This window comes from Terrapene carolina, unplaced genomic scaffold (assembly GCF_002925995.2).
Source record: "Terrapene carolina triunguis isolate 2854851 unplaced genomic scaffold, T_m_triunguis-2.0 Scaffold746, whole genome shotgun sequence".
Classification (NCBI taxonomy): Eukaryota; Metazoa; Chordata; order Testudines; family Emydidae; genus Terrapene; species Terrapene triunguis.
This window is the reverse complement of record NW_020665097.1, coordinates 834,384-859,068: the sequence shown is the minus strand read 5'-3', so window position 1 is coordinate 859,068 and position 24,685 is coordinate 834,384. Positions and strand designations below refer to the sequence as shown.

Below are 24,685 nucleotides of genomic sequence, written 5' to 3'. Positions count from 1 at the left end.
AGAGATCATGCAGGAGACCCTTCAGATGGAGGTAGAAGAGCTACCAGTCAGATCTCTCGGAGGCAGCGGAGGAAGGTGTGTGCCAAGCAGCGTAGCTGCAGCTGCATGGGCAGGGGTCTGGTTAGCCACCTCAAGTACAATCCCATCTGAAACCTTGGGTATGTATGTAGGGCAGCTAACCTGTCCTGCCACAGCTACACTGCCGTTTTTACTATGCTAGCTCAATCAGAGCAAGGGTTGCCACCTGCCCAGGAGTGTCCATTTCTTGAAGTAGCTGTCCTGGGAAATCTGTAAGTCTTCCCAAGACATTGAAAGTCCTGTTTTTTGTCACTCTCGTTCCCCGGCTCTCGGCCTGCCTTTCCCTTCTGGTATCCCTCTGAACAAGGAGCCACCCTTGGTTTGGTCTCTGGATGAGCCTCTGCCCTGTGGTGGGAGGAAGCATGGCCCACCTCAGAATGGGGAGGTGGGCATTGCCTGCGGGGGAGGCCGAGGCCCAGGCTAAGGAGACGCAGGCATTCTCAGACCTAGAATGAGGGGGGATGAGGGCCCATCGATGGCTCGGTGGGGGAACACGGGACTGGGCCCAGATATGCGGGGCCCACAGTTGGCTGGCAGGGGAAAGTGGAGCCAGGTCTGGGCCAGCAGGGCCTATCAATGGCTTGGCGGGGGAACGTAGGTCGGTTTGGGTAGGTGGGGCCCATTGATGGCTTTGTGGAGGAAGACGGGGCCGTAGCCTGGACGCAGCCGCGTGTGAAGCGCAGCGAGCGGCACCGAGCCTCCCCAGGCCCGCTGTGGTGCCCTCCCCAGCACAGCCCCAGCCCCTGTTCGTGCGGGTCCAGCTGCCGCACTGGGGATCCCATCCCCGCTCCAGGGCAGCGGCCTCAGTGCGCAGCAGCTGCACGTTCCGCTAACTCCGCTGTGTCCCGCGTCCTGGGGCCGGGGCCGGCGCCGCCACCCTCGGGGGCCGGCCAGGCTGCAGCCGGCTGCGCTCCACGGCTCGGGCCTCGGGCAGCCTGGTGGGGCGAGCCCCCGGGGACAGGGCCCGGATCGCAGCCCGGCGCCGGGAGCCCGGCCCGGAGGCTTTGACAGCTGCATTGCCCCATGTCCCTGCGGAGGCACCGTAGCCAGCCTGGGGTTGGTCCTCGCCCTAAGAAGGGTCCGCACATCAACTCCCCGCCGAGCTGCCATCGGTCCGTCTGTGTCCAGCCAAGCCAACCTAGCCTGCCTACTTCTGACCAACCAGAGAGCAGGATATCGCCGTGACCCTGCCTCCTGATCGACAGTTCTCTTACCCAATCGCCCCTCCTTGCTGTGGCGTTTAATGGCTGACAAATCTCTTGACCAATGAGCTGTTAAACTCTTTCCGATTGACGTTAATGTCCGCCTCTCGCCGTTGAAGCGGTTCTTGATTGACCTCTGTCTATCCTATGGAAAGTAAGAGTGATTTTGATTGATGGGTTTTTTCTTCTAATGGCAACAGAGCCCTGCGGGATATTGCTCCAATGGCAGGAGAGGGAGGCGGGCGTGGCAGCCTCAGGCACCAATGACCTGCGGGTGGGCGGAGCAGCGCGTCCAATGCGGTCGGGAGGCGGGGCTGGGCAGCTGCCGTTACCGTCTGTCGCAGGAGGCAGCAGCGGGCTGGTGGGGAGTGCGTGAGGCGAGAGTGGGGCTTGGAGCTGCTGTCATGAGCTACTCAGGTGAGAGGCTGCCGGGGCCGGGCCCTCGGGGAGGGGGCCGGCTGGGGGCAAGATGGCGGCTGCCCCCGTTGGCGAGGGAGGTTCGGCGCTGCCCCTCCCCTCCTCTCCCGTCCCTCACGGCGGCCTGCAGGGCCTGCTCCGAGCTCTCCCCCCAGCCTCGGCGCCCTGGGGCGGGCCTGGACGTGGGCAAGGGGCTGGCCCAGTCGCTCGCTCCTTACTGCGCGCTGCCTCCGCCGTGGGGCTGGGGGGACCTGACCGTCACTTTCCACCCGCCGCATAAGCATAGGGCTTGTGGGGGTCGGGCAGGGTCTGACCCCGACCCAGAGCACAAACATGTCATAGACCTGTGGGGGGGGGGGGGGGGGTCCGCCGCCGCCGCCGCCGCCGCCGCCGCCGCCGCCGCCACTGACCCCGACCCCCTACCGCATGGCACAGGGCCTGAGGGGATTGGAGCGGGCACTGACCCCGATACACTACCACAGACATGGCCTGGGGACTTGGGGTGGGGCTGGCCCTGATCCCGATCTCTTGTTGCATGCCATGGCATTCGGTGCCACTGGCCCTGACCCCCCTACGGCATGGCATGGGGATTGGCACGGGCCCTACGGGGGAGGAGGGCTGGCACTGGCCCTGACCCCCTGCTGCATGGCACAGCACGGGGATCAGCACTGGCTCCGACCCTCTGGTGCATGGCATAATATGGGGCCTGGTATGGAGCCTGCTGGGTGTTGGTGCTGACCCCGTTCCCCTACCGCACAGCATTACAGGGGGCCTACTACTTCCCATACACACATTATCCCCACCACACAGTGTGTTCTGGAGCTTGGGGTTTGTGTGTCTGGCACTGACACACACTACCATACATACCTCATCCACATTGTATAGTACTGTGTGGGGAGAGCTGGCACTCACGACTCCGCACACACCACACAACAGAATTGCCTGGGGCCTGCCACATACACCACCAACCATCCTGCATTACGTGGGTTTGGGACATATGGGAAGATATACAAGGGGAGGGTGATAGACACACACCCACACCATTGCACAGGCTCTGAGGGGATTTAATAACCAGGAGGAGGCGTTGGCAGTACTATTCTGCCATACATAACATTGAATTGGCCTCTGGTGAGTGGGTATAATAACTAGAGGAGGAGCTGAAGTGGTTTCCCCCTGTATGCAGCATTGCATTGGTGTGAGTATGTGTGTAATAAATAATGAGGGAAGGGGAAACTCCGCACTAATAATAAATATTCTCTGTCACTGCATCGTCTTGGCAATGGTGGAAGAAATTTACACTGCTTCCTCGCATACACTCACCATTGCTTGAAGGAATGGGGTATAATAAGGGTGGAGAAGGTGATGGTGATATCTTCTCTCCTTTCCCCCTCACACCATTGCATGGGCTTTGGGGGGCATGTAATAAGCAAGGAGAAGAAGTTAGTACCAATATCCCTGGCTGATAAGCCGTGGGGTGGGGTGAATAAGCAGGATAAAGCTGGCACAGATTCTTCCCTTCCCCCTGCATCTTTCAACTGATGAGCTCGAGAGAGAGAAATTTGAGATTTATACCCAGCCTGGGTGACAAGGCATGTGGGATTCTGCATATAAGAGGGGGCATCTGTCCCTGCTTCTCCTACCCTCGGTTGAAACAGAGGAAAGGGTAGTTCAAGATTGTTTAGCTGAAGTTTTCCTTTGCAGAATCTCAGGGATTAGGCTGGGAGCCCAGAATTTGTAGCTTTGCTGCTTTTTGCTATAGGTCTGAGATTTTTTTCTTTTCTTCCTCAGTGTGGTGGCAATTAACTGCCTTTGGGTGCTGGGTTACACGTTTTGCATTAAATAAAATGGGAGTGGGTGGGGGGGGAGGCAGGGAAAGTACTAACCTTAGTGATGTTGGGTCTGTAACACAGAGCTCAGACTCAATAGTCTTTTAGCAGTACAGTATTATTAATCCAGTTATGAAATTTGCCTTATTCTGGTATACTCAATTGTATTTGGAATGTTCAAAATGTTACCTTCCAATACTGCAATTTGGACAAATTAATATTATAATTGGGTTTGTAACTCCTGCACTGCTTGACACTTTTGTGTCTAAATATAAGGGGTTCGCCATGATCAGTGGTGACAATCTCTCACTTATCAAGACCCATACCTCAATTGTGCACTATGATAGCTGGCCACCGGATTGCTCATTTTCTTCCCCAAGGTGGCAGCCTGTTCAGTGCTGTGCGTGTATAGCAATGATTCTCAACCTTGGGGTCATGGAACTGCTATCATTTTCTACAGACTCAAGGCTTAACGTAAAAACTGTTTCCATTAGTTATGGCTTTGAAGGACCTTCTGAATACAAATTGCTCCAGTTATTAGGTTTATTGAATCTATCTTATAGGGGAAAGTTGTACTTTATGGAAAATGTTATGAACAATTTTTGCTTGATGTATTTTTAAATATGAAATGATTGAGTTCACATGCATTGACTGTAAAAACTGATTTCAGTCATACATAACATAACTAGAGGGTCATAGAATTTGTTGCTTCTGTATGTCAAGCTCATAACATGCACCTCCAGCTCATTGTATCCCTCTTTCTCCCCCACGAGTTCCCTGAATGCCACCCATGCATCCCGCTCTATTTTAGTCTCTGCAACCCACCCTCAAACTGGGGGTTCTGTGTGTGTCCCCCTGCCTCTGTGGCTCTGGGTGCCCTTGCCTCTCCACCATATGCGAAAGAACTTGAAAAAGCAAATTGCTCACTCTTGCTGAAACAGAACAAAAGATTCTGGGATGTGGCATTATAGAAGAAGTGGTTGGTTTAAGGGGTCATCAGTGGATAATAAGGATTCTTAACTTTTAAGTAGTATGGTAAAGAGCTTTGATGTGGTGTGTATTGGAAGGAACTATAGAATTTTTGCTTGTCTGTTATACAGTTTGTAGGGAAAGTCTCTTATATTTGTGCTTTCATGTAGAAATAGGGTAAAAGTGATGTGAAGCATGTAGCTCTCCTCAAAACAAGAATGCATTTTATATTGGTAGATGAAGGTTGTCTCCTTCATCAGGTAGTCAGGATGTACTCCTTGACTGAAATCTTGTAGGCTGTTGCAAATATTAAGAGCTAATTAATCTGCACTTGACAAGAATCTAGTAAATGGTTCGACTACTAATAGATTTGAAACTGGAACAAAAATATTACTTGAGGCTTTCTCAGTTTTAATTTTTGTGGAACTTGTAGCTTTAATCTGAGATCTGTATTAATGCTTGTATGGATTATAGGATTACTTCTTGAGGAGGAGGAGGTGGGGGTAGGGGTAGAACATAGTAATGGCTCAGTATACTTATATTTTTATCATTGTTCACCTAGAAAACACATTTATGTGGTGAGTATCCCTTGGAAAATAAATGCCCAGAATGAAATGTATATTTAAAAAAAAAAACTAAATAGCTCATCCTTGGAAGATTGTGTGCAGACTTTGAATCTAGATAAATGTGGTGTGACATGAGGAATTGGTTGATTTTGGTAATTGTGGGTTGACTTTGGGAATTGGGTGCCAGAAATTGCCAGCTACTAACACAGACAGAGCGGGAAGGGTATGATGATGCAATTACTTGTGTGCAAAAGTGTGTGGTAGGAGGTGTGATGAGACAATACTGGGGTTTCTTGCACTTAATTCACCAGTCTTCATCTAATACAGTTACTTTTTGATGTCCCTGACCTTGTGAAATGAGTGGAGTGCAGTTGGGGTGGAGGATGCACATGGCCCTATGTCCAGGTTCTACTAGACAGGTAGTTACATCTTCCAAAAATATAACTTTGGTTGATACTTAAGGTATGTCTAGGCTAGAGTTTAGCCCTGTTGTAACTTGAGTTGTTGATTGCCCTTCTGTTCCCTTTCCTACAGTATATTATTTCTATAGTCATTTAGTTTCTCTGTACAGCTGATTCGATTAGCAGAAAAGTTAATAAGATACCATTATCTGTTCATATATCTGTGGTCAAATGATTCTTTGGTAAAGGATCCTAGGTAAATGTTTTGCATGTACAAGAGGAATGACTTACAGCTTAATACGTTCTGTGTTAACTTCTGTATCTCTGATATAAGGGGGCTTAAAACATACCCAAACATGTACAAGAAGCAAAGGTAAAGCAAAACAATCCTATCTTTGTATTGGAAGTAGGCATTATATCTCTGTTCCTTACCTTTAAAAGAACTAAGACTACAAAATCTCTATGTAACTCCATTCTTGGATGGCGTTGTCTGTTTAAAACTGGTATTATCTAGTGCAAAGTCTTCCAGTTTCTAACTAACATTCTCAGTGACTTGATGGTAATTTTAAGAGGCGAGCTCACTTATTGTGTGGCATTTATTGAGGTGTGCATAATCTTGAGGAGTCACCTTTCTGTACCAGCATGAAACAGAAGCATGTCAGTCAGCCTCTGGCAGGGCTAGAAATGCAGCACTATTGCTGATGTAGGAAAATGCTAAATCTAGTCAGGAAACTTGTGTATTCCAGGTTCTAAGAGGAGATGATAATGCCAGTTTTAAAGAGCTTCTGGCTCACAACTTTTTTGGTGGCAAGTCCTGCTCCTTCTCTGCAACAGACACTCTTTGTAGCAAATCCAGTGTAGTCCTACTCTGGGTCTGGATAGGAATTTGGGAGCCCACATAGGGGGATTCCCACCTATTGAATCTCGCAGAACCTAACCCAGCAGGGAGATTCCTGTGTACTAGGGATTTTGCAGTGGGGGTTCAGAAACTCTGGTTAAAATCAAGTGGTGTTGACTGTTTTGGCCACTGTTACCATTGCAGCTAATCCATGTTCTGCACTGGTATGATGGTACCTATCAGTAAGTGACAAATTTTGTATTGTAGACAAACCCCTAGTGAGGGCACAGGCAGTGGAGAGCATATCCCATCCCTAAGACTGGATGACCAGATGCAAAGCAAGTTGCTAGTGAGTGATTCCTTCCCTTCCAGTCCAAGATGATGCTGTGATCTAGGCCTTGGGCAAATAAGTCTTTGTTCCAAGCTGCATCTTTCTGTAGATCTTGAAAGACAAAACTCACCAGTTCCCAGTTGGAAGGGTATCTTTGCAGTCACAGGTGCTAGAAACTTAAGCTTGAATTAAAATAACATTGTACAGAAACTGATGAGTAAGGACACTACTCTAGAGCATGTTTCCTACTTGTTGTTGATATGGTACTCCTAAGGAATTCTGCGCCAAGAAAATTTCTGCACACTATTTTAAAATTTTGCAAATTTTATTTGTTAATAAATAAATGTGGAGGCTCCAGCATAGCAGTGGTGAGCACAGATCGCTGGCTGCACAGAGGTGGGAGATCACCCATGGAACAGGGACTCTGCAGTGAGGCTGTACCTGATACAGCAGAAGGGCCAGGCTTGCTGCAGAAACACCCTTGAGCTCTGCACCAGGCGCACCAGTTGTGGGCAGGCAGGCTCAGCCCAGCAGGGTCCAACTGTGGCGGGCTTAGTGTAGGGGAATCCAGATGTGGGGTAAGAGGGTTTTGTGGGGGGCACTCTGGGTACGGAAAGCTCAATGGAGGATTTGGATGCACAAGGGAGGTTCCAGATACAGGGACAATGGGACTCTGCAGGGGGATCCAGGTGGGGAAAGATGGGATTCAGTGAGCGGGTCTGGGAGTGGGGCTTGCTGGGGTTGGAGTCTGGGTGCAATTGGTTGGGGGGTCCAGGTGTGAGGTTTGTCGGGGTGAGGGTTCGATGGGCCTGCTTAATAGGGGAGCCCCAGCTGCTGCTGCCACCAGCACCAGGATCCCTCCCCCATCTGCTTCTCTTCCCTATCCTATCCCTTTCTCCACTGCCTCTTCCCCATTCCATTGCCTTCCCCTTCTCACTGTTCCCTGCTCCTATCTCCTTCCCTTCACTCCTACATCCCATTCCCCCTATCCAATCCTGCCCCCCTTTCTTCGTCCCTCCCCCGCTGCCACCCTTGCCATGACCCACCAGTGGCACTCACCATTGTATGGCTCCCAGCACGCATAGAAGAGGGGTATGACTGTCACCAGGAGGCGGAGTCAGCTAGCGGGAGGGGCACACTCCATCATCCAGGCAGCTCTGCACTTGCAGAAATGGGCAGTGGAATGTGACCCCACACAGCCCCCTATGCCATGCTTCTGTTTCGGGGGGTGTGTGTGTGAAGGGGGGCAATACCCCCTGTCCTTCCTAAACTACGCTCATGGGAGGGTCCCTCCCCCCTGGTGATTTACCTCTCTTCTGGCTGCTCCAGGCACCGGATACCACACGCCTGTGCTGCTGGGGAGGGACACATGACTGCTCTTGTGACTTCCCTTTGCTTCCCCATCCTTATCTGCGGAGGACATGAATTCTGTATGCTCAGTAGCGCAGAATTCCTCCAGAGTAATATTGGTTTGTCAAGCTCAGATCTCTTTTTAGGGGTATCCACTTTGATACAGTCAGGCTTATTTGGGTGCATTTGATGGTCAGATCTTAGATAGAATTGATTCTCCTTATGCTGTAGCTAGAACAGCTGACATTACCATATAATTTGGGTTTTGACCGCCTTTTGGTCTTTTTCTAGGTTATGGCAACGGGAACTCTGAGACAAATAGAGGCAAGTATAGTAAAATCTTAATACATTATCATGAAAAAATGTCATTTAATGTAATCAGTCAGAAAAATGATTATAAAATTGAAGGTTTTCACAGCTCAAATCTGTTCCTGCATGTCTGAATAATATCCTCTTGGGTCACACGCAACTCTATTTCAGTCAGCATTGCAGAGCCCATATAACTGTGACAGTCTTTACTATTCTGCCTTGTGCATCAACAAAACCAGATATTTCTGTTCCCAGAAGTCAGCAGTTTGTATCCACTATCTGTTTTCCTTCAGTCTTTCTGTCTGATATCACTTCTCTGTGAAATGGCACTGAACATTAAAGAGCTGTCATAGCATGCTAGAAGACTGAATTTCTAGTTCTTGTGCCAGAAAGACACGAAAAATGGCAGTGCGTCTGCATTTAGACCCAAACTTGAAACAGGCCTCCCTTTATAAATACTTGTCTTTTTCCAGAGGCCATGCTCACTGTGCTAAGACTAGAATGTGATGCCCAGCTGTGTGGTAGAATCTCACTAATCTGCACGCTTTAATTGGCACAAGGAAGCCTCTCTCCACTCCGCAAAGACTGACTAGCAGAGCAGTATAGAATGTTTTTTGTATCACTGACTGGTAGTTTAAACTGTAGTCAGTGTTGTACCAAGGATTTTATGACCTTTTCACTATCTTCAGAGCTAGCTGGAAAACTTATTTTTGTAAAAAAACGAAAATATTAATGATTTTTTCCCATTTTTCAATCAACTACACCTCTACCCCGATATAATGCGACCTGATATAACATGGGTTCGCATACAACGCGCTAAAGCTCTGACACGCTGCCCTGAGCAGCATGTTAAAGGTGCCGGGCCGGGGACGAGGGGTTGGATAAGGGGCAGAGGGTCTTGGGGGTGGTCAGCCCTCCCCCCTGGGTCTAGGCAGGAGCTGTGGGGGGCGATTTTGGGGGCCCGCAGTCCCAGAGTGGCCCGGGGGATTAGCGGGGGGCTGGGAGCAGCCCGCTCTGCTTTCCTCATCCCGGCCCCAGCTGTGTCGCTCGGGGGAGGGGACTTGGGGGAAGGGATCCCCCTCCCCCCCCGCACTCGGTGGAAGCGGAGCAGCCTGGCCCCAGCCCGCTCCACTCTGCCAGCTCCTAGCTGCAGCGCTCCGCTTCCTGCTGCAGGTGAGTGCGGGACCTTTCCCCAAACCCCCCCCCCCCCCCAGCGACATGGCTGGGGCCGGGGCAAGGAAAGCGGAGCGGGCTGGGGCCGCGTCGCTCCGCTTCCCGCCGCAGGTGAGTACGGGAGGCATCCTTTCCCCAACCTCCCCGCACTCACCGGCTGTGGGAAGCGGAGCGCCGTGGCTGGGAGGTGGTGGAGTGGAGTGGGCCGGGGCCACATTGCTCTGCTTCCCGCTGCTGCCGGTGAGTGCCTGTCAGGGGACGGGGGGGGGTGTGGATAGCGGTCGGAGCAGTCAGGGGACAGGGAGCATGGGGGTGATTAGGGACAGGGGTCTCTGGAGGGGGCGGTCAGGGAACAAGGAACGTGGGGGGGCGAGGGAAAGCAAGTTCGATATAACACGGTCTCACCTATAACGCGGTGAGATTTCTTTTTTGTCTCCCGAGGACCGTGTTATATCAGGGTAGAGATGTAGTTGTTTTGGCAAAATATACAGTAAGATGAGCTTGCTAGCAGTGTCATTGTTTTACTACTTGTGTTCTAGTATCACTTAGGGTCCCCATCTAAGATCAGGGTTAAAGGGACAAGACAGAGGGAAAGTGAGGGAGATTAAGTGATTTCCCCAAAGACATTCTAGGTCAGTGGCATATCAGGCATAGAACTGAGGTATCCTGACTCCTAGGTAAGTGCTCTGTCCACTAGCTCATACTACCTCCTAGTGCTATTAAATATTCTTAAACTACAAAAGATATTAGAACAAAGTACAGCTTCCATTAAGAACGGCACTGAGCCCTCACATCATTACTGCACAACACATTGGCCATGCCACAGATCAGTGAGCGAGGAGAAACCAAATATCCCCTCCCTCCTGTTCAGGCAGAGAACATCATTCTTACTTCTCTGCACACTAAAAGGGAAGCTGAGTACCAAAGCAGATTGGCTTGAGCCAATCAGTCAATGGGCTCAAGCTCCTTTTAGCCAAAGCACTGGGCAATGTATCCATTTGCGACCATGGGAAATTCATCTCCAGGAGGTTAGATCTCACAGCATCCACTGCTCCTCTTCTGTCTCAAGTACAGCCAGAGTTATTGGTATCCCTTCCATCCAGTGTTTATGCTGTCCCAGATTCTACAGGAGATTAGGGAGGGGAGAGCAAGGGTAAGTCTGGGTGCTCTTTATTGACCAAGGAGACAGGATTTCTCTGGCTTGATCAACCTTGCACCAGGCCCTCCTGTCTTCCTTCTTCACAGAGGGGTTCCATTATTGCAAGAACTCGGACAATCCAGAAAGGCAAAATTGAGCTGCCTGGCATTTGGAAGGAGACCAAGGAATGAGGAATATCCAGACAAGCCTATTTCTGCTCTTCTGGCATCTAGAAGAGTCAGCCACCAACACTGACTCAAAACTAGGACAAGTTCCAGGAGCTGGCACAACGAGCCCAAGTCTCTCCAGCTAAGGCCCTGGTAGGAGGCAGGATGGGCCAATAATTCAGGCATGAGCTAAGGACTTGGGAGACCTGGGTTCAATTCCCTGCTCTGCCATGAGTTTCCTGTGTGTCCTCAGATAAGTCACGTCTCTCTGAACCTCAGTTTCCCCATCTGGACAAATGGGATAATAGCCCTACCTTGCCTTTCAGGGGTGGGGAGTCTATACAAACATTAACGAGTGTGAGGTGCATTCAGGGAGGAACGTTTCTAACTTATTCAGAGATCACAACTTTAACTGACCCACTCTTCCATGGTAATAGTACCTTTAGGTTAAACATTATGTTTCTCATCTTTTTAGAAAAGAGTTCTTTTAAAACAAAAATAACTTTAATAGAAGCAATGGCATCTGGTAGTTGGGGAAATAAAAGAATTAAAACAAATCAATCTTTGCAGACCACTTTCTTAACAAAAAAAATGTCCATATCTGACATGCTAGGAAAAGGATTTGGACTGACAAATTACCCCAGAGGAACAGGGGTTGATCTGGGAAAGAGCAGCAACTGTAGCATGATACAAGAAAATGTCTTTAAGATACTGCTTCAGTAGTACTTTACGTCGGTCAGATTAAAAATAGAGATTGAATGGGGATAAGTGTTGGAAAAACCATGATGAAAGAGGAGATTGTATGTATGTACGGTGGAGCATTGGGATACAATTTGTAATAAATATCCAGCAATTTGTGAAGTTTGATTATGAAAGATCCTCTGATAATCCTTCTAGCAAAAATGGTCACACAAACAGAATGCAGAATTAATCTCTCATCTGCTAGTAGCTGCTAAGATACTGCTAGCCTCCTATCCGGAAAATAAATAGTCCAACTCTAGAGGACTGGTTCAAAAAATGTGGCAGATTATGGAAAAATTAATGCACCAATTATATACTCAGCAAAACAGACAAAGGACACTTAGATATTTGGTTACCATTTATTCAATACTCAAAGTACATTCTCCTGCAAAATACCAGTGCACCTGTCCAATGTTTTTGAATATTACTATTTGATAGACAGGCCTGGCTTGTTCAATATCTGCGATCAGAGATTTCACTCTCTGTGATAAAATCATAGAACCCGCGTTTTGTGGGTATTGTAAAGAGACTTGCTCTGTCAGTGGTAGCACCCTGTGAAATGGAAAGAGCTGATTTATTGTATGACTAAGTTGTTCTAAAGAAGAACTCACTATTGTAATGACTGTTTTGTCTCCAACGTTTACATGGCAGAGATTTGTAAACCTGTTAAACCTTCCTAAATAAATAGTTAGAGAAGATTGTGAGTGGCCGAGGAGGGAACATCTGTCCCTCCAGTGGCGCTGCCATCAAAGGGCCTGGGAGAAGCTCTGTTCAGCACCTTGGAGTCTACAGGCAGAAGGTAAAATTCATTTGTCAGGGTTCCCTCCCCACTCTGAACTCGGGGGTACAGATGTGGGGACCCGCATGAAAAAACCCCTAAACTTATTTCTACCAGCTTAGGTTTAAAACTTCGCCAAGGCACAAATTCCTTCCCCGCCCTTAGTATCGCTGCCACCGTCAAGTGATTTAAACAAACATTCAGGGAGGGCCACTTGGAGCCCTACCTCCCCCCCAAATATCCCCCCAAGCTCCTACACCCCCTTTCCTGGGCTGGCTTGAGAATAATATCCTAACCAATTGGTTACAAAGTGAGCACAGATCAAACCTCCTGGGTCTTTAGGACACTGAAAAACAATCAGGTTCTTAAAAAGTTTATTTAAAAAAAATAAATAAATAAAAGAATCACCTCTGTAAAATCAAAATGGAAGATAACTTACAGGGTAATCAGATTCAAAACACAGAGGATTTCCCCTCTAGGCAAAACTTTAAAGTTACAAAACCAGGGTTAAACCTCCCTCTTAGCACAGGGAAAATTCACAAGCTAAAACAAAGATAATCTAACACATTTCCTTGCTATTACTTACTATTTCTGTAATATTGGATGCTTAGTTCAGATATGGCTTAGGGAGATGTATTTTCCCTGCCCTGGTTCCTCGCTGACTCAGAGACAACAAAGGAACACAAAACAAAAACCTTCCCCCACGGATTTGAAAGTAACTTCTCCCCTTATTGGTCCTTTTGGTCAGGTGCCAGCCAGGTTATCTGAGCTTCTTAACCCTTTACAGGTAAAGGAGGGATTAACCCTTTACAGGGTAAAGAGGGATTTTATGCTACCCTTAGCTGTATGTTTATGACAACACTAATGAAGCCACCCTGAGGAAGTGCTTAATCTACCTCCCCTTCCTCCTCCACACATGCATGGGGCTAATCCCTGGGGTCACTGAGCAAACTATCCTTCTGGGAATTGTCACTTACGGGGTCTCTCTTTGGCCAGGAGACTCGCAGCACTTGGAACCCTGTCCCTGGAAGCACAGCACTGTTCCTCGCATGCAGAAAAGGAAATTGGAACGAATGTGGATTTGTCCCTATTCCACAGCTAGCATGGAAGAGTGCATCAAAGGGTAGAGCACAAGTCAGAGGTGCAGGGATCCCAAACTCACAAGACTCAACGCTCTTGTCAACCCATGCCACCTACCTGCAGAAATCAAGAAAGCTTCCAACGCCTCCATCTCCAGACAGGAGTGCACCTCCTTTCCTGGTAAGTGCCCAGAACACATCCCTCAGGTAAGGAGGACAGTGCAGATCCTGGATCTAGAACCAGACAGAGAAACATCAGACTAATACAAAGCCCTTATATCTGAGTGAGACCCTAACTCACCAGTCTCCCTGATGCTGTAGAAGAGCTTGGGGGTGGGGATCTGCCACTCTGTGGATTTCCCGGGGGAGAGGTGTCTGGGATCCACCACTTAGCAGATCTCTCTCTAGGAGGCCAGAAGAATCTCTGTGAAGCACTGCTCTCAGTCTGTTTCCAGTTGAAAGACCATGAAAACCTGGCCAGTAAACACCCGTCAGGGATGCTGTCTGTTCAGCTGGTCCTGCCTCAGCACAGGGGGCTGGACATGATGAATTCTCAAAGTCCTTTCAGCCTGACATTGCTATAATTCAGGATCAAGAACAATCTTCAGGACAAGGAAGGTCCTAGACTCAGGACAATGGGGCCATTCAGATCATATCTGTTATATAATAAACCACAGGACTTTCCCATGGCTTCAGTTTATATTGTATTATTAAAAGCTATAATGCATTGTCCTCATCTTTGGCTGGGAGATAGCCTGGGCCATTATAGCAGGGATAAGGAAGAGACAAGAGAAAACAGAGGGGGCAAATCAAATCAGTATCTTAGATGTATGTATACTAATGCGAGAAGTATGGGGAATAAGCAGGAAGAACTTGAAATTCTAGTTAATAAACACAGCTGTGCCATAGCTGGTATCATAGAGACTTGGTGGGATAATACTTATGAGTGGAATATTGGTATAGAAGGGTACAGCTTGCTCAGGAAGGACAGGCAAGGAAAAAAGGCAGGAGATGTTGCCTTATATATTTAAAATGTATACACTTGGACTGAGGTTGTGATGGAAATAGGAGACAGACCTGTTGAAAGTCTCTGGGTAAGGATAAAGGGTAAAAAAACAAGGGTGATGTCATGGTAGGGGTCTGCTACAGACCACCTAACCCAGAAGAAGAGGTGGATGAGGTGCTTTTTAAACAACTAACAAAATCATCCAAAGCACAGGACTTGGTGGTTTTGGGAGAGTTCAACTCCAGACATCTGTTGAGGGGAAAAAACACAGCAGGGCATAGATTATCCAACAAGTTCTTGGAATGTATTGGAGACAATTTTTTATTTCAGAAGGTGGAGAAACCTACCAGGGGAGAGGCTGTTCTAGATTTGATTTTGATCCATAGAGAGGAACTGGTTGAGAATTTGTAAGTGGAAGGTAGCTTGGGTGAAAGTGATCGTGAAATGGCAGAGTTCATGATTCTAAGGAATTGTAGGAGGAAAAACAGCACAATAAAGATAATGGATTTCAAGAAGGCAGACTTCAACAAACTCAGGGAATTGATAGGTAAGATCCCATGGGAAGCAAGTCTAGGGGGGGAAAAACAGTTCAAGAGAGTTGGCAGATTTTCAGAGAGACATTATTAAGGGCACAAGAGCAAACTATTCCGCTGTGTAGGAAAGATAGGAAGTATGGCAAAAGACCACCCTTGCTTAACCAGGAGATCTTCAATGACCTGAAACACAAAAGAGAGTCCTACAAAAAATGGAAACTATGTCAAATTACAAAGGGTGAATATAAACAAATAATGCAAGTATATAGGCCAAGGCACAAAATGAGATTCAACTAGCTAATAGCAAGTAAAGGGTAACAAGAAAACATTCTACAAATACATTAAAAGCAAGAGGAAGATCAAGGACAGGGTAGGCCCATTGCTCAATGAGGTGGTGGTGGTGCGGGGGAGACAATAACTGAACATGTGGAAATGGCAGAAGTGCTAAATGACTTTTTTGTTTCAGTTTTCAGCAAGAAGGTTGGTGGTGATTGGACATCTAACATAGTGAATGCCAGTGAAAATGAGATAGGATCACAGGCTAAATTAGGGAAAGAACAAGTTTAAAAATTACTTAAGTTAGATGTCTTCAAGTCACTAGGGCCTGATGAAATGCATCCTAGAATACTCAAGGAGCTGACTGTAGAGATATCTGAGCCACTAGCAATTATCTTCGAAAAGTCATGGAAGAGGGGTGAGATTTCAGAGGACTGGAAAAGGGCAAATCTAGTCCCAATCTATAAAAAGGGAAATAAGGACAACCTGGGGCATTACAGACCAGTCAGCTCAATTTCAGTACAGTAACGCCTCATTTAATGTCGTCCCGCTTAATGTTGTTGTTTCAATGTTACGTCCCTGCTCAATTAGGGAACATGCTCGTTTAAAGTTGTGCAATGCTCTCTTATAACGGCGTTTGGCTGCCTGCTTGTAAGATTCTGTGGAAGAGGAACGACTTTACAAGGGAGAATTGCACAAGTTCTGCTTCTCTGCCTCCTCCCCCTCCCTCCCAGAAAGTCCTAAGCACCGCCAAACAGCTGTTTGGTGGCACTTAGGACTTTGGGGGGCGGGGGGAGGGATGTGGCGTGCTCCGGAGAGGAGGTGGAGTGGGGGTTGGGAAGAGGTGGGCCTGGAGTGGAGCGGGGACAGGAAGAAGTGGGCATAGAGCATTCCCGGCAAAATCCGAGCCTGTTCTTCTCCAGGGAAGCTGCTGCTGCAAAGGTGCTTCCTAGTGTCCTTGCCTGCAGCGGGCTGTGCCTGTGTGGGGTAAGCCAGGGGCACTTCCCAACCACAGTACAGTACTGTACAGTATATAATGCCTTTTGTCTGCCCCCAAAAAAATTCCTTGGAACCTAACCCCCCGCATTTACATTAAATCTTATGGGAAAATTTGATTCGTTTAACATTGTTTCACTTAAAGTTGCATTTTTCAGGAACATAACTACAACGTTAAGTGAGGACTTACTGTACCTGGAAAGATAATGGAGCAAATAAGCAATCATTTGCAAACACCTAGAAAATAATGTGATAAGTAACAGTCAGCATGGGTTTGTCAAGAACAAATCATGTCAAGCCAACCTAATAGTTTTCTTTGACAGGTTAACAAGCCTTGTGGTTAGGGGGAAAGTGGTAAATGTGGTATATCTTGACTTTAGTAAGACTTCTGATACTGTCTCACATGACCTTCTCATAAACAAACTAGGGAAATACAACCTGATTGTAAGATTCTGTGGTCCCCAAACTTTTTTTACCTCACACTCCCCTCTTACCCCTGTCCTTATCTCTTTGCACCCCCCCCCCCAACCTGGGGGAGGTGGGGAACGGTTGGGGCTGGAAGCAGGGCCACAAGCGGAGCTCTGGAGGGCAGGGCCAGGAGGAAAGCCACAGCTGTGGCTGGAGCAGAGCTGGGGCCAGAGCAAGGCTTGGTGGCACTCCTTCCCTATTTCCCCCTTGGAGTAAAGGGGCACAGAATGATTGCTGCCCTTTATCAATAAAACCAAGTGTTATGTGGTTCTTATTTTGTTCCCTACACTGCAACACAAGCCCAAACAAAATAAACATGCCTACATCATGCCCTGGAGCTTCCCACTGAAGCAACTTCCCAGCATCTTCAAGTTCACACACGACCCCTCTCCCTATCAATCCTGCTACCAATGGGTCTTGCAGGCCCACTAAAAAACTCAAGCCCATCTCTGCCACCCAGCCTTCCTCGGGGCCCCCAGCCCCAACCAGTTATGATTATTTCCCCTACCCCAACTCAGGGACTGAGTCAAAGGGTAAAAGGTGATTTGTGAATGGCACCCCACAAGTCAACCTCCCCACTACACAACACTCTTCCCTTCCATCCCCCAGTCTGTTCTTTCCCTGTTCAAAGAACCATCCCAGACCCAAAAATAGTTCCCCCAATTCTCTTTCCCTCTGGAAAACCAATTCCTGCCACCACACAATAGACTCCAAAAATCAGTTTCCCACACTCCCACCCCCACAACAGAATAGCCTCTCCTTCCCAACAGCCAATGATCGCCATGATCAGTTCTGTCTCCCTCTCCCGTAGGGTTGTCTGTGACACCAGTTGTCACAAGTCTTGCAATATTTGGTGTTTTTCCCCCCAAAGCCCCAGCTTCTGGAGTCACAAGACTGAGTGAGAACAGCAACACCCTTTATTTAAAAAAAAAAAGATGAGACCTGGAACTAGGTCAACCTAGAACTTAGGTCAACCTAGCTACATCGCCCAGGGCTGTGAAAAATTTTGCAATCTGTGGGCCGTAGTTAGATCAACCTAACCACCACTGTATACTCAGGTAGGTCGATGGAAGAATTCTGTCATTGACCTTGCTACTGGCTCTTAAGGGTGGGGATTTACTACAGTGATGGAGAAACACCTTCCATTGTTGTAGAGTCTACATTACAGCAGCAGGGGTGCTGTGCTTGTAGTATAGACACACCCTAAGTCTCCAGCTCTTCATGTTGAGGAGTAATGCTTAAAAATGTGACCCAAGGCTCAGAAAGCAGAGAAAATGAAGCCAAAAATGATTTTTCAACCAGAAGCATGTGGTTTTTTTTGAGGTCTGACTCATAATTTTTGAACACGTGGGGTTGTCAACACTGCAATCTCCCCTTCCCCAAACTCAAATCTCTGGATACATCAATTCTGTCCCCTAATCCCTAGATCAGTGTTGTCTCCCTCCCTCCCCCAAAACAAGAGCGAGTCAAGGTGGATGAGGTAATATCTTTTATTGGACCAACTTCTGTAGTTGAAACAGACGAGCTTTGGATCTTTCACAGAGCTCTTGTTCAGATCTGGGAAAGGTGCTCCGGGCTAGTCTACAATGAAAACATACGTTGGCATAGTGCTTGCGCTCTCTCTCTCTCTCGGGTGTGAAAAATCCACCACCGAGAGACGTGTGCACAGGTTTCCCTTGAGGATGAGGACTGAGAGGTCAGATACGGAGTGGTCGCTTTGTGAAAAGTGCTCACCTGTGGGAGACAGGGTGTTTTTGTCTTTTATCATTTGTCTGTGGGAGTTCATTTGAGAGTGTAGTGTCTGTCTGGTTTCACCCACATAGCTGTTATTGGGGCAGTAAGCGAACAGCCCACCCTCATCTGCTTTGTCCCTAGCCACCATGCAAGTGGCCCAGACACCACAACTTGTTCCCATCTCTTGACCAGAGGCTAGAACATTGCAGGCAGGGGCAGGTGTGAGGCATCCAGCACCCAGATCTGTGTAAGGGAGAATCCCTTCCAAGACTCTAGCCAGCAGGAGCAGCTGCAGCAGCAGGGACTTTTAAGCATTGATGTCATCACAGGGGCTGCTCCAGTTCTAGACCTTCTCATCCCTCTGCTGATTGGCTGCTGGCTCTAGACTCTTCCCTCATACTGTCACTCTACCTGCTCCCGTCAATGCTCCTTCCCCCTTAGTTCACCCCTGCCTGCCTTAGTGCCTCCCTCAGCCAGCCACCCCTGCCCTGTCATACATTTAATGTAGATAAATAAAAATAGAGCAAAAAATACCCAATACTGCATTATACCCCAACCAACCCTATTTATACTCCAAGCTATTTGGGGACCCATTGTGCTAGGTGATCCAATCTCAGTATGGGGTCTCTAAGGAAGACACAAAACATCATAGTACTAACTTGACATTTGCAAACCATCACCCTGATAGTATGCAAGATCCCTTCCCTTAATGAGCTTTCTGTTGTTTGTTTAGGCTCTGATTCTACCAAGATTTATGCAAATGCTGAATTTTCAGCCTACATGGTATGGGAAGTTTTGGCAGGATCTGGGTCTTCACTTGTAAGCTCTCCAAAGCACAGACTATCTCAACAGCTGCCAAATTTGGTACCGCTCCATGTTCAACATTTTATCAAAGTTATGTCACTGGTTAATTTGCATGCAATCATAAATTCCACCTTAATGCTAAATCCCTACAGTTTTTAACAATGTATTTGTCATATAAGACAGGAGAGGAAGGACACAAATTTCCTGAGCGCAATATCAGCTTTTACTTTTAAAAACATTTCTAGTCGTTGTGGCTGGGAGAAAAGCTGGATTCCCCCTCCACCCCCTTACGGAATGAGAAATGCTGCAGTGGGGAAGGTGTAATTAAATGGTTTTGGGGAGGGGGGGGGACGGACACCCAACAACAGCCCTGAACTCTAAATACTACCTAAAGCCATCTTTTTTAAAAGTCACCCACACATTCCAAAATCAATAGATTATTTTAAAAACCTAGTTATTCTTAAACTAATCATCCTGGGGTTCTTTTACTTGCCTCCCTAAGTCTTTAGGGGGTCACATTTTGACACTGGTGACTTCTGTTGCTCTTCTTCAAACCCCAGCTCCTGGAGTCCAGTGATCACAGAGAAATCTCAGCTTTTACTTTAACCAGAGCGAGTGTCTGGCCCTGGCATTCGCTGAGAAGCACTGGAGAACCAGCCCTACGTGCACTCTTAAAGGCTCAGGCAGCAAGGGAAAGCCCCCAGTATTGCTACTGTGATAAAGCGGTGGGATTGCTGGGCCGGGCTGTGATGGGCAAGTGCCCCAGGCTGCAGGAACGTGGATTGGACCGGCCCCCCACGCAGCTGGGAATGGGAGTGATACAACCACAGAGCGGCCGAGTCCTCCATCGGCTAGAGAGGCTCAGAAGTGCCCTGTGCGGGGGGGAGCGTGTTAACAAGAGCCTTCACCTGAACTGGGGCCAGGCTGAGGGGCTCTCTGCACTGCCTGCACAGGGTGAGTTGGGAGGTACACTGCCCTGCAGGGACCCCCAACCCAGCCAGCCCCAGATCAACACAGGTGCACCGCCCTGCAAGGACCCCAAACCAGCCAGCCCCAGGGCAGGGTGGGGGTGCAGTGCCACGCAGGGACCCCCAACCCAGCCAGCCCCAGGGCAGCGAGGGGGGATGCACTGCCCTGCAGGGACCCCAACCCCAGCCAGTTTCAGGGCAGCAAGGGTGGGTGCACCATCCTGCAGGGACCCCCAACCCAGCCAGCCCCAGGGCAGCATGGGGGTGCATGCCCCGCAGGGACCCCCAACCCAGCCAGCCCCAGGGCAGCGAGGGGTTGCACCGCCCTATAGGGACCACCCCCAACCCAGCTAGCATGGGGGTTGCACTGCACTGCCCTGCAACACCAGGAGTGATGTGGGGGTGCACAGCCTAGCTAGGTCCCACAACTCAGCCAACTCCAAGGCAGCATGGGGGAAGGGTGGGGGAAATGTACAGTCCAGAAGGGCTCTCCCCTGCAACCCAGTCAGCTAGCTGTATGGGAGAATGGCAGCCGTGCGGGGTGGGGAATGCACAGCCCAGTAGGGTTACCCCACCACAACCCAGCCAACTCCAGGGCCACAATGGCAGGAACATGCACAGCCCAGCAGGGTCTCCCAATCTAGTTCTGGGGGTGCACAGCCCAGCCTGTCACCCCATTCTGCCTTGTAAGCCAGTCAGCCAGCTCACTCCATGGCAGCACAGGGAGAGGTAATATTGAAACAAGATCAAGAATAAACTCTTCCTTGATGCCTTTGTTAAAATCCTGTTTTGTTTTGAATCCACCCACTGACAATTGGGAGGAAAGGGGAACTGCAAAACAGAATATTGCGGGGGGTGGGGGGGAATAGAGGAATTTGCAAGAAAGTTTTGCTCTTGAACCTTTAAGAGCACTCATGTTACAGGTGCTCTGGGACTTGTAGTATCTATAGCTCATGTGTTGACAGGCTGAGAGCAAGGCCTGCTCAGATTAGAAGGCTATAAAAGCCAAGCCACTGTAGTAATGGGAGGAGGAGTTCTTTTATGGGGTGATCTGGAGGGGAGCAGCTCTGGCTTTATCAATCCCAGCTGGATTTTTGGTGGTAGGCCCTTGCTTCATCTATGCTCTCTGTTTTACTTCAGCTGCTCATCGGCTCGCCTTGTCTCTCCCCTCCAGACATGTTTGGGCAACACAGTGCTTGGTCTGTTTGTGTAGGAGGTTCAAATCACTCCTCCATCACCAGGGGTACAGTTGTGCCTCAGTTTCCCCCTTAAGTGACTACTGTTATCCCCAGCTACAAGTAGTCAAAAACTCAGCTTCTCTCTCCTCCCCCCTCCCCCAATACCATAAGTGACTTAAAAAACATGAGATTTAAGAAAACAAACCCACGTTTATCTTTCTTCTTGGTTTTGAGCCTTTAGGCTGCACACAAGCAGTTTACAAGCAGTTCTTTGTAGCCAGGAGCGCAGGAAACCTCTCTGAAGAATTAAAGCTGAGATTCTCATGCAATCTCTTAATTCCAGCCAGGAGGGTTTTAAGGCAAACATGAAATATCACACAATAGAGGTCACTGGAGTTGGCAATATTGTATCACACACACCCCCTCAGCTAGAGTTCCAAAGTAGCCTGACTTCCCAGGTCCTGGTTTTATTAATGGCCCAAAATATTCCAATACTTGGCATAGGACACCCTCCCCCAGTTCCAGCCACACTTTATCCTTATGCTACTAGACTACAGTCTGCAGACAGTCCAGCCTCCCTTGGATCACAGCTGGCCTTCCACCTCTCTGCTACAGAGGCTCCCCTTAGCCCTCCCACTGGACTCTGATGACAGCCCTTTCACTTGGCTGAGCTGCAGGGAACTCCTAGCTTTCTCATCAGTGTATGGTCATAGTTCCAGACAGTTTCCTTCTCCAAGCTCTTGCCAGAAAAGACCTAACAGCCACAGCTGCCCACCCCATAAAAGATTCCTTTCTCTACTGCTAGAGCAGCTTGGCTTTTATATCTGTCTAATCCCAGCAGGCCTTGCTTTCAGCCTACCATGACTGAGGCTTCGGCCTAACAATTCCCAGAATGCTTGGCTTTAAAGAGACAGAGGCTCTGTAATAAGCATGCCCTTAAAGGACCAGTGCTCTCTGTTAGGTCCAACAGTAAACCTTTTTTGCAAATTCCCCTTTCCAATTCCCCCCCCCCCCCCAAAAAATTCTTGTGTTGCAGTTCCTCTTTCCTCCCAACCCAGGGGGCAAGTGAGTGATTGCCTGGATTCTCTTTTATTTCAGCAGATGGGATCATGAGTGAGAAGGAGGTGGAGAGCCCTCTGCAGGGAGGTCCTGAGGAAGAGGGTAGACCAAAAGGGAACATCCCCCAGGAAGTTGGCTCAGACAGTCCTGGCGGGTCGGAGTTGCTGGGGGGAAACAACAGAGAGCAGCAGCCCCTGGGCAGATCCCCGCTCTGGGGGAGAGGGCTCCAATTCAAAGAGAAACGCTACAACTGCACTGACTGTAACAAGAGCTTCAGCCAGAGCTCCCACCTCATCCGGCACCAGGGCACCCACACTGGCGAGCGCCCCTACAAGTGCTCTGACTGTGGGAAGAGCTTCACCCAGAACTCCAACCTCGCCCAGCACCAGCGGGTGCACACAGGCGAGCGCCCCTACCAGTGCCTTGACTGCGACAAAAGCTTCACCCAGAGCTCCCACCTGACGGAGCACCAGCGCGTGCACCAGGGTGTCAAGCCCTACAAGTGCACCAACTGCAACAAGAGCTTCAGCCAGAGCTCCCACCTCCTGCGGCACCAGGGCACCCACACGGGCGAGCGCCCCTACAAGTGCCCCGACTGCGGGAAGAGCTTCAGTCAGAACTCCAACCTGGTGCAGCACCAGCGCATCCACACGGGTGAGCGCCCCTACAAGTGCGGAGAGTGTGGGAAGAGCTTCAGCTGGAGCTCCAACCTCATCGAGCACCAGCGCGTGCACACGGGCGAGCGGCCAGACAAGTGCCCCGACTGCGGGAAGAGCTTCACCCGTAGCTCTGCGCTCATCCAACACAGGCGCATCCACAAGGGGCTGAGGCCCTACAAGTGCACACAGTGCGGGAAGAGCTTCAACAAGAGCTCCCACCTCATCCGGCACCAGGGCACCCATGCCGCTGGAGAGCTGCCCTGCACGTGCGCCAGTTGTGGGAAGAGCTTCACGCGGAGCATCCAGCAGAGGCCACGGCCACACCACTGTGCTGAGTGTGAGACACGCTTCTCCCGCATTGCTGGCAGCCAGCCGCGAGCTGATGTGGAAGTGAAGCCCTACAAGTGCGGGGAGTGTGGTAGGAGCTTCGGGCGCAGCTCATACCTGGTGCAGCACCAGCGTATCCACACGGGCGACAGACCCTACAAGTGTGGGGACTGCGGGAAGGGCTTCGGGGTCAGTGCCCACCTCACCCGGCACCAGCTCAGCCATGCAGGTGACCGGCCCTACCGATGTCCCCAGTGTGGAAAGACCTTTGGGGAGAGCACAAAGCTATTGAGCCACCGGCTGAGCCATGCGGGTGAGCGCCCCTACCAGTGCCCTGACTGCGGGAAGAGCTTCTGCAAAAGCTCCCACCTGGTCAGCCACCAGCGCACCCACACTGGAGAGCGGCCCTACCGCTGCACCATCTGTGGCAAGAGCTTCTGCCAGAGCTCCCACCTCATCCGGCACCAGGGCACCCACACAGGGGAGCGCCCCTACAAGTGCTCCGACTGCGAGAAGAGCTTCACCCAGAGCTCCAACCTCGCCCAACACCAGCGCATCCACACAGGGGAGCGCCCCTACCAATGCACTGACTGCGGGAAGAGCTTCAGCTGGAGCTCCAACCTCATAGAGCACCAGAGAACCCATCTAGCACAGAAACCCTGAACATGGGGCTGGCCAACGTGTCTGTTTGCTGAGCAAGCTCCCAACATTGCAGTAAACAGCATGGGGCGAGCAGGACACTTAATAGGGGGAGAAATTACTGAGTGTACAATGCTAAAGACTAGAAACCCTCCCCAGGAGTTAGACTTCTTCACACTGCCAGCGGCGGCTGCCTGCCCCAGCCTCGCCTGTTGCAAGATCCGGGAGATGATCCCACTTGCCACAGGAGCTAAGGAACCTGTAATAAGGCAAGTCTAAGGGGGTCTAACTTATGCATTCTTTCAACCTCATATGGACAGGCTGTCTACATAGACACTGGCAGACAGAGTGCAGGCCATTTCAGTCCCATGGGCAGCTCCCTAGCATTTGTTCCTTCTTTTTGTCTGTTCTGGCCAGACTCCATCCCAGGATTTTAATTCCTGTTGGACACCTAGATTCTATTCCCATTTTTTAAAATTTACTTTTAATACTATATTTCCTGTTGTATTGCAGTCTCTCCCCATATGAAATAAAACCTGTCCAGCATACCCATTTTCCATCCTAGTGTCCCATTTCAGATGCTGTGTCTTATAACAGTTGTGTGGCTGTCTAGCCTCCAGCTGTGATTTATTAAGGGTTCTCCCATCAGTGTTCCCACAAAAGTTTTTCTTGTGA

General features: G+C 49.3%; 1 protein-coding gene across 4 annotated transcripts; it reads left to right on the top strand.

Moving 5' to 3' along the window:
• The first annotated feature begins 1,594 nt into the window (after positions 1 to 1,594).
• Positions 1,595 to 24,558, top strand: LOC113408081 (zinc finger protein 883-like). 4 transcript variants are annotated; one of them, XM_026660261.1, is made up of 3 exons: positions 1,595 to 1,697; positions 13,281 to 13,544; positions 22,425 to 24,558. In XM_026660261.1, exon 3 carries the CDS (start codon positions 22,436 to 22,438, stop codon positions 24,032 to 24,034), a length of 1,599 nt encoding a protein of 532 aa, XP_026516046.1. In that variant the 5' UTR covers positions 1,595 to 1,697; positions 13,281 to 13,544; positions 22,425 to 22,435; the 3' UTR covers positions 24,035 to 24,558. The 4 variants fall into 4 exon arrangements, with proteins under 4 accessions (XP_026516046.1, XP_026516047.1, XP_026516045.1 ...); XM_026660262.1 differs by lacking the exon at positions 1,595 to 1,697 and adding an exon at positions 9,865 to 12,305 and having other exon boundaries at positions 13,383 to 13,544; XM_026660260.1 differs by lacking the exon at positions 1,595 to 1,697 and adding an exon at positions 9,865 to 12,305 and having other exon boundaries at positions 22,428 to 24,558.
• The last annotated feature ends 127 nt before the right edge of the window (positions 24,559 to 24,685 follow it).